Consider the following 9,674-nt stretch of genomic DNA (forward strand, 5'->3'; position numbering starts at 1 on the left):
GCAATAATATTCCCTAGATAATAACTACTATAATTTTTTGTTTTTTTAGGTAAAATTATAATTTGACTTGAAAACTAAAATAAACTCTTAAAAACTTGAAAAGGAAAAGAATTTAAAAGCATTTAAATTTAGTAAAGTAATATCAGTTTGAATCAACAAAGTATATATTAACTAGATTTGATTAGAAAAAGCAAAAAATAAATATCAACCAAAATTAAATTAGTGGGAGAAAATAGTAATTCGATGAAATATAGTAGATACCTAAAATACGCTCGAACAACACCGTTATAGAAAAAGAATAAAAAGGAAATTAGAACTACGAATAAAGATAAAATTTATTTTCTTATCCTAAAAGAATGTGGGTATATTTATTGAAAGAATAGGAGCGAGTGAAGACAAAATAAATTGCTGATCAATAAAGATTGCGATAGAGCGGTAACTACTCCTTCATTCTTATAGCTTGTTTGGATAGTTGTTACTCATTGTAATATATCGTATTGTTACTTTAATTATAATATTTGTTTTAATTGTTACTTAAATTTTATTGTATCATATTATTAAATCCGTCATTATGTAATGACGAAAAATGTCACTTTATGAAACGGCGAATTTGGTGTGGTGGCGTCGTTACCTTTTTTTTCCTCTCATCTTGCCCTTCCTTATTATTAAATAATCATATTTTATTCTTTATTCCGCTTTTAATACAATAATTCTATTTTTTCTTGGTAATGTCGTAAGCTTATTTTTCATATTATTGGTGCGTGACATTATGAAACGACGGTAAACGATACAATCTATCTAAACGTTGTATTCATTAAACAATACAGTACAATGCAAAACGATACATTATGAAACGACACGTAACAATTATCCAAACAAGTTGTTAGCCAGAAGTTTAGGTTTGAGCCCCGAATATAAAATCACTTTTGTTAAGAGTATAAAATCAATTTTGTTAAGAGTCGTTTTACCTTTAATATGTCACTTTCCAATTCAAAAACAAAATTTAATCGGCCCCAAAGAGAATACCTTAAGTGCGAAACAAAAAAAGAAAAGAAAAGAAAAAAAATACTGCTGGACCTTATACAATAGCTTTCCATTTTCAATTATGGTAATTGCTTGAATACAAAAATCAGATTCATCATCTCTTTATACATATACTCCTATCTCTTCGACCCACCCCACCTCCTTTTCTCTAGTCTCTCTCTTCTTCTCTCTTGGAATATATATATATATACACACCAAAACTTTATATAACTAATCTGAGGATCTCTCTGCAGAAGATTGGCTTTTTAACTCAAACACACAAAGATTGTCTCTTTCTTTTTCCACTGAAAATGAAAGGGGAGTCGGGTGGGAGTTTGGTTTGGATTGGGATAGCAACAGTGGTAGCAGTTGGGTGGTTTATTTATAAGATGAGAAAAAGGCAAAAGGAAAAGAAAGATACGAATAGAGGAATTCCAAGAGGGAATTCTGGTTGGCCTCTTTTAGGAGAAACTCTGGAATTCATAGCTTCTGGTTACACTTCTCGTCCTGTCAGTTTCATGGAGAAACGCAAGTCTCTGTAAGCATATACATACATATATCCCCTTTTTCAGTCATTTTTTCTTCAATTTTTATGGTGCTTTCTGGATTTACCATTTAATTATACTTTCTTTGAAGTAGAGATAGAAAAGGGTAATTCTTGCTCTTTCATATCTTTGAAATGGATTATTTCAACCTTTGCTTAACAGCGAATCTTACCTAAGATTTGGTGATAGTTTTAAATTATTAAAGCTTCTTGTTGGTTTGTAAGATCAGTCATTTTAAAATGTTTTTAGTAATATTGTTTTAATGAAGGAGTTTTAAAATAGAGTAATGGCGTGGTCATGCACCTGGAACTCAATCAGTTGACTCAGTTCAGCTGCAGGGCATTTTTATTACAATACTAGTAGTGGTAGTACAATTAGCTGTCTTTTTCATTCTTCTAATTTTTAAAAAAAATAATGGGAAAAGTGATACTCCTAAGTATCAGTTGTTGACTGAAGAGAGAATTCTTTTAAATAGAAAATACTACTCCATTTAAATGCTAGTAATATTCTCATAGGATGATATCACTTTCATGTTTCATTTTTATTCTCTTTTACAGTATAGTTCCAATAATTACTGATTGCCGACACTTTGCTTACAATAAATACACTTCCAACTTTTGTCGGACCTCAGTTATAATTCGCGTCCGCTATGTTTCTATCTTGCCTTCATGTCATGTTGTCTAGAGATAGAGCATGTGTTATAAATTTCATTAGAAGCTCAAAGTTCATAGTAATTTGTTTAATTTTTTTAATTGCCGAGTATCAGGTAACATACTTCACAACAACTGAATTTACAAATCTTAAATATAAATTAGATTATCTGTTATAATATATAGTGTAATTTTTTTTATATTTTAAGATGATTGTGCCTTATATATTTTCCCTGAGAAAGGAGCTAGAGTTCTACATAGGAGAACTAGGTTAGGCAAGTAGGATCGTTTGCCTTTTGCAGGAGGAAAGATATCGATTTATTCGTACCGCCCGTTTAACCAATGGTACGATGTCATATGCCAAGCCAAATTCATGAAAAAAGATTTGGCAATCAATTAGTAGCTGGTAAAAGCTGCCATCTCTCTTTTGCAGTCACTGTATCTCTCTTCCACTCTAGTCTCTAGCTAGGGACTGAATTGCAGAGCCTAATCAGGCTTCCTCATTAAAATTCACTGACTCCTTTTTCCCCCTACTTGGCTCATTTTTATACGAAGCAGGCTATAATATAACCTTCTCTTAAAGGTACGGGAAGGTGTTCAAAACACACATACTAGGGAAAGGAATAATAGTATCAACGGATGCAGAGGTGAACAAAGTGGTTCTACAGAATAACGGGGATGTATTCATACCATGTTATCCAAAATCGATAACAGAATTATTTGGGAAGAATTCAATATTGCAAATGAATGGGCCAGTACATAGGAGAGTGCATGGACTGATTGGGAGCTTCTTAAAATCAGCACAACTCAAGACTCGTATTACACGAGACATCGAAGCCTCCGTCCGCCATTTCTTGTCAACCTGGCTGGAAAAACAACACTGTGTCTACGTCCAAGATGAAGCCAAAAAGGTCTCTCTCTATATATATATCTAAAATCTTGCTGCACATGCATGCATTTATATTATGTCTGCTCGTACCACACTACCACTTATATTATCAATTCGAGCCCACTCCGCTCCGTGTCACGACATATGGCAGAGGTTAAATCAAATGAATTCATTTTTAGCATTGAAATAATCTCACTAGTGGGGTCTGTGTGTAGGGTAGTTTGTACGCAGACCTAGGCTGTTTCCGATAGACTCTCGATTCCCTCCCTCCAAGAACTTCCCACCTTGCTCTTGGGGTGACTCGAACTTACAACCTCTTGGTTGAAAATAGAGGGTGCTCACCACTAGAGCAACCCACTCTTGTCTGTTTATATACATAAAAGAAATTAAATTAAAATCTATATGTATAATAAGACGGCACTCTTTCTAAATTTACTCACTCTAGTTTTTGTACGCAATTTCTATTATTCAATTAAGCAACAACTACATTGGCATTAGTACAACCTAAACTACTCCGTCTTTCCTAAATTAAGTGTTCTATTTTGACATTAGAATTGTGAAATTTGACACTTATTCATAAGAGTTGTTTTCTTTGGAAATTAGAAAATAAAATTTAATATATTTCTATCGTATTCTTAATCAATCTCCTATTATATATGGTTTGCTAAACTCTGATGAGGTACGAGATAACATAGTATACTCCAGATAGATAATGTTCAAAGTCCGCACATAGAAATATATTCTCTAGCTAACACCTACATATGAGGTCCATTTTCCTAATAGTTAGTTGCTGTTGTTGGCTATTGAAGATTGCATTTGAGGTACTGATCAAGCTTATACTAAGCGTGGGCCCTGGGGAAGAATTGAACTTGCTCAAGAAAGAATTTGAAGAATTTACCAAAGGGTTGATTTGTTTGCCCATTAAACTTCCGGGAACCACACTCTACAAATCTTTGAAGGTAAGTTTTTCGTTGGTTACTAATAGTCTGTTTGGACGTGCTTCTAAAATAAGCTTAGTGTAAAAAGTTATTTTAAAAGAAATAATTTTGGTGAAAAGCCGTTTGTATTTGGCTAGTTAATTTGAAGTAATAATTATAGTGTTTATTTTTGTCAAAAGTGGTTTTAAAGATAAACTATTTTTTTGTATATGTTTCCAAAACTACTTTCATTTCTACTCAAGAATATTTTTTCCTTTTAAAATTTTGGCCAACCATTTTAATTTTGAAAAACAAAATTCTTTTGACCAAAGAATTCACTTTTGACAAAGAAGCTCAACCAAACATGCTATAATTAACTTCTTTCGAGTTTAAGTTATATGAACTATCCACTGACAACTGACAGTGTAAAAAAAAAAATCTAAATCGTTCTACTTCATAACTTCTTTGCATGTGTGAGTTGTGACACTGTTTTTAGGGTTTGTACAGGCCAAAGAAAGGTTATCAAAAATGGTAGGGAAGATGGTAGAGGACAGAAAATTGAGCATGGAAAAAAGGGAAGAGAAGGCATTGCCAAATGATGCAATTGACGTGCTCTTAGGATATGCTGATGGGGCAAAGCAACCTCTGCCACCGTCTGATTTCATCAGTGGGAATTTGATAGAGATGATGATCCCCGGAGAAGAGACGGTACCAACGGCAATGACCTTATCTGTCAAATTCCTAAGTGACAACCCCGTCGCTCTAGCTCGCTTAGTGGTATGATGTTGTTATCTTCTTTTATTACTTTCTCTGTTTCAATTTATTTGAACCTGTTTGATTGGACACGGAATTTAAAAAAAATAAAAATTTTGAAATTTGTGGTCTTAAACAAGTCAAAAAGGGGCCTAAAATATTTGTGTGGTTATAAAAGCTTCTCATTAAGGATAGAATTGTAAGTTTAAACTAAATTATTTTCTAATTTAGAAAACGGTCATTCTTTTTGGAACGTATCAAAATAGAAATAGGTTCACGTAAACTGGAGCGGATGGTGTAATTTAATTTACGTTGATGTTGTAAAATATTTTACAACATCATATTAAATAACATAGTTATCTATAATAAACCTTATTTAGTAAAAAAATAGGCATAAAAACATTAATAGTGTAAAAAAAAATTATACTATGCAAATCTCTCTCGTTTATATGCGTGTGTTGCATGTACACAATTTAAGGATGAAAGAACCAAAATAGTAAATCATTTCTACGGGAGTATGTAATTAAAGGTGAAATGAAATTAAAACACAAGGCCTAAAAACAAATAGTAATGTGTTAATTTTTTGAGTAGGTGATAAAGAGAGTATTTGTTAATTTTTTGAATAGATGTAAAAGATTGTCATAAAAAATGAAAGGAGTAGATTTTAGTAAAAGTGACACTTTTGGAATATAATAAATGGACGGATAGGCTTGCTTGGGCTTAAATATCAACGGTTGGGAGCAGTGTTGCTTGCCCCAACGTGCGGGTAGTACATGATCGTGAAACATTTTTCTGCTTTTATTTAATTTTTCTTTTTGACCTTTTCTGTAAACTCATTTTCAAAAATTGAGACACAGAAAACATTGGTTTAAAAGGAAAAATAAAAGTATGGAAGAGGATGTTGCAGCTAGGGGTGTTAATGGTTCGATTCGGCCGGTTATTTTATAAAATTAGTACCATATCAATTTTTCGGTTATTTTGTTATGTATAACCAAAATTAGACTTTCCGAAACTGTCTCAATCATGTCGGTTTCTCTTCGGTATCGGTACGGTTCGGTTAATTTTTGATATTTTTTTAAATATCATGTAAAATTTACCAGTAAAAGTAGAATGCAATAACATATGTTCTTTTATAGGACGTAACAAAACTCCCTAGACATTTTTACTGTTTAAAGAGTGATGAATTAAAAAAAATGAAAGATGGTTAGAGTATAGATCCATTAACTATCCTATAACAACGTAAAAAAAACAAGCAAAGGCAAAGAAAATATAAATCACACGAGTGAAAAAATATTAACCAAGTTAGGACTCAAGAATAAAGTTTATAGAAGATTAAATATTCAAAAAGATAAATATAAATTATACGAAAGGAAACATATTTAATACATTATATTTTGCTATTCATAACCGCTAGAATATTTTGTGTCTTGCTAAGATACTTGAAATAACTTAGTTTAAGTAGAAGTAGCATAATAGGTTTTAGGAATTAGTATTTTGAGTTTAATTACTTGTTGACTTGTAACAGTTTTCATAATTTCAAGGCCCAAAAAAAAATTTAATGCATTGTTATTTTTAAACTCACTATATAAACATATTTTTCATATGTAAAATTTATTCGGTACGGTTCGATATTTTTTCGGTTTATTTTTATAAAATAAAAAACTTACCCTAATTATCGGTACGATTATAGATTTATATAAAAATTTACGTATTTTTTAAAAGAAATCTAAAAATCGATTCGGTGCGATACGATTCGGTAGGTTTAGTCGATTTAGTTTTTGGAATATCAAATACCCCTAGTTGCGTTGCAGCCGTGGGATTTTGATTTAACGGCTGTCAGTTGTGGACCAGCTCCATTTACTACCCCCGTGCTTTTTTTGCTGAAACTTGTGCCCACAGACTCTTTTTTTCTTCTTTTTTGTTTCTTTTAGTTCTTTCTTCAAGGGTTACTATTATTTCACTGCTCTACAGATAAAGTGAAATTAATGGAGAACTGGAAGGATAATCCGGGGATTATTAACTGAATTATTGGAGAAGATGAAGTTTTCCATTCAAAACATGGGCCAAAAAAAAAAAAAAGAATTGTACATTATTTAAGGAAATTATTTTAAGACAAAAGAGATAAATGAATAAAATCATCTGAGAGTAAAACAGTTAGTGAGATATCCTTCTTAAGTAGCGTTAGGATATAAATTTGGTTGTAACTCGAAAAAAAAGTTGTTGAAAAATAATTTTTGTAAGTTGAAGATGTGTATGAACATGCATTTTGCTTAGAAAAAAATTAAAGCTTTGTAGTGGAAGAAATATTTTCACCCAGAAACTAGCACAAACCAGTTTTAGGATTTTTCAAGTTTCTTGAACAAATAATGTTTTGTCGTGTATAATGCACAACTAGTACATTATGACTATGTTGTTCGGGCTCTCCAAAACTGTTGTCGCACCCATGTTGGATCCTCCACAAATGCACTAAATTTGAAGAATACGACAGACACCCAACAATATTTTTGAAGAGTCCGAATAACCTAGCATTATGAGTTCTTATTTCGCTGGTTTGTTGTGACAGGAGGAGAATATGGAATTGAAGCGGCAGAAGATTAGTTCCTCAGAGGATTATACTTGGACAGATTATATGTCATTGCCTTTCACTCAGAATGTTAGTAGTCTCCATCTTTATGCTAGTATAAATTTAATGTTTCACCAGTTACATGTGGTTCAAGTTCCCCTTAAATGTACTTTCCACTTCTTCCTTTCCGTTCCTTTACTCATGGACCCACTGTCATGTTAGGTATTTGTTCTAATTTTTTTATCATAATTGATTTTCCTACATATTTATCATAATTGAGTTTTTTTTTTTCTAAAAAAAAAATATAATTCTTTCATATTTGGCTAGTCCCGTTTCTTGTAGGAAAAGGTTTGGAGTTAGATTCGTCCTTCTCATTCAGTACAATGTAGCCATATAGGGTTTGAGAGTCGTGTTTAAGGAGAGAACTTTACATGACAAATGTTAGTGTGTCACTTGTGTTTGCCACTTTGTGAGGTTGTTCTCTCGATATTTTGTACTCTCTTTTATATAGTGAATTGATCATTCTTCATCTGTGGACGTAGGTCAATTGATCGAACCACGTTAACTGTTTGTGTCTCTTTTGGTATATTTCTCTTTTATTGTCTAATTTATCGTTGTTCAAGGTTTGCTTTACTAACTTCCGTATGACACATGATTTTTACGGTTCTAACGTGTCACGGTGTCATCTCTACCCAAAAAATTGTTTTAAAGAAGGAAAAAAAAAAGATAATCTTTAATCCTGGTTTTTTTTTAAAAGGCACGGAAAATTCGATCAAATTCTTGAAGTTCACAAGAAAGAGAAGAATAAAATCACTTTGTTATGGGAATGGCAGGTTATCAGTGAAACGTTGAGATTGGCAAATATCATTAATGCAGTTTGGAGAAAAGCTCTCAAAGATGTCAAAATCAAAGGTCTGTTTATGACTTCCAGCACTTTCCCATCTCCGCTATTATACCACTGTTTCATTTTTTCGTCATAACTTTCGATGTGTTTAATTGGGGTTGTTACAGGGCATTTGATACCAAAAGGGTGGTGTGTTTTGGCATCCTTCACCTCAGTTCACATGGATGAAGAGAATTACGAAAATCCATACAATTTTGATCCCTGGAGATGGGAGGTCAGCTTTTCTTTTTATAATAATTCTCATTTTGCAACAGTCTTATTTACTAGTCTTAGCCGTTCATATTAGAGGTTCAAGATTCTATTATCACTTACTTCTTTCCCTTACTTGGTCAAAGCTTAAATGCCACTCATTTAGTATTTTAGTTGTATACCAATAGTTAGTAAATATTGGTAAAAGAAAAGTTACCTAAGTTTATCAAAAGGTATGTACTAATTAATTATGTGAAATCTCATGCATTGCACGATCAATCTAACTTGGGTCGATAGTGATTAGAATTCTAACTAACGTTTGACTTGGCAGAAGGCTGGAGTTGCTGTGACCAGCACCACATTTACACCATTTGGTGGAGGACAGAGGCTTTGTCCTGGTTTAGAACTTTCAAGGCTTGAAATCTCCATTTTCCTCCACCATCTCGTCACCACCTACAGGTAAACTCGCTCTCTCTGAAACCACGACGCTAACAAACAAAAAAAGCAAATGGATTATTGAGATACAGTTGTTGCATTATGAAAAAAAAAATGGGAATAATTGAAGAGGTTATTCTTTTTGTTTTTCTCTAACCAATTAGCTAAGAACCAAAGATAGTGGTGTTTGAAATAATTCAAGAATAATAATGTTGAAGAATAGGTGAAGGCTGATGAGCAATCACTTTCTGTTGTTTGATGAACAGATGGGTGGCAGAGAAGGATGAGATTGTCTATTTCCCAACAGTGAAAATGAAGAGCAAGCTGCCTATCAACATCATGCCCTTTGAGCAAAACCCACTAATTCAAACCAAACAAAACTAACTTGCCCTATAAAGTTGTTTTTAATTATTTCACCCTTTCCCCAGCAGCTCAACATGCTTCTCTACAATTTATGAAACCCACATCTCTCTTCCTCTATTATTATCTCAATCAAAAATATATCTATATGTTAAGGTAGCAAACCAAGTAGACAAAAAAAATTAACATTATTTTGATAAGATACAACATTGAAGGGACGGATTAATTGTTAGCTCAAGTGTCATTGTCTTCTAGATTGATGGGTCCTATTTTCTTATTTTCTTTTGGGTGGGGTCCTGTCCATTTTATTACTACAATATAGTCCTAGTATATTAGGAATGCTAGTGGAAGTATCATTCAAAAACTTGATGTTTATCGTCAATTTTGGAAGATTTGAATATCAATATGTCGAGGAAAAAAACAATACGCGATGGCTGTAAACTGGA

General features: G+C 32.6%; 1 protein-coding gene across 1 annotated transcript; it reads left to right on the forward strand.

Moving 5' to 3' along the window:
- The first annotated feature begins 1,148 nt into the window (after window positions 1-1,148).
- Window positions 1,149-9,466, forward strand: LOC104118978 (3-epi-6-deoxocathasterone 23-monooxygenase CYP90C1). The gene is made up of 9 exons (XM_009630369.4): window positions 1,149-1,561; window positions 2,802-3,129; window positions 3,917-4,066; window positions 4,532-4,801; window positions 7,341-7,430; window positions 8,174-8,252; window positions 8,352-8,458; window positions 8,765-8,892; window positions 9,135-9,466. The coding sequence occupies exons 1-9, from the start codon at window positions 1,335-1,337 to the stop codon at window positions 9,250-9,252; spliced, it is 1,497 nt and encodes a 498-aa protein (XP_009628664.1). The 5' UTR covers window positions 1,149-1,334; the 3' UTR covers window positions 9,253-9,466.
- The last annotated feature ends 208 nt before the right edge of the window (window positions 9,467-9,674 follow it).

The sequence above is a fragment of the Nicotiana tomentosiformis genome, chromosome 2 (assembly GCF_000390325.3).
Source record: "Nicotiana tomentosiformis chromosome 2, ASM39032v3, whole genome shotgun sequence".
Classification (NCBI taxonomy): domain Eukaryota; kingdom Viridiplantae; phylum Streptophyta; class Magnoliopsida; order Solanales; family Solanaceae; genus Nicotiana; species Nicotiana tomentosiformis.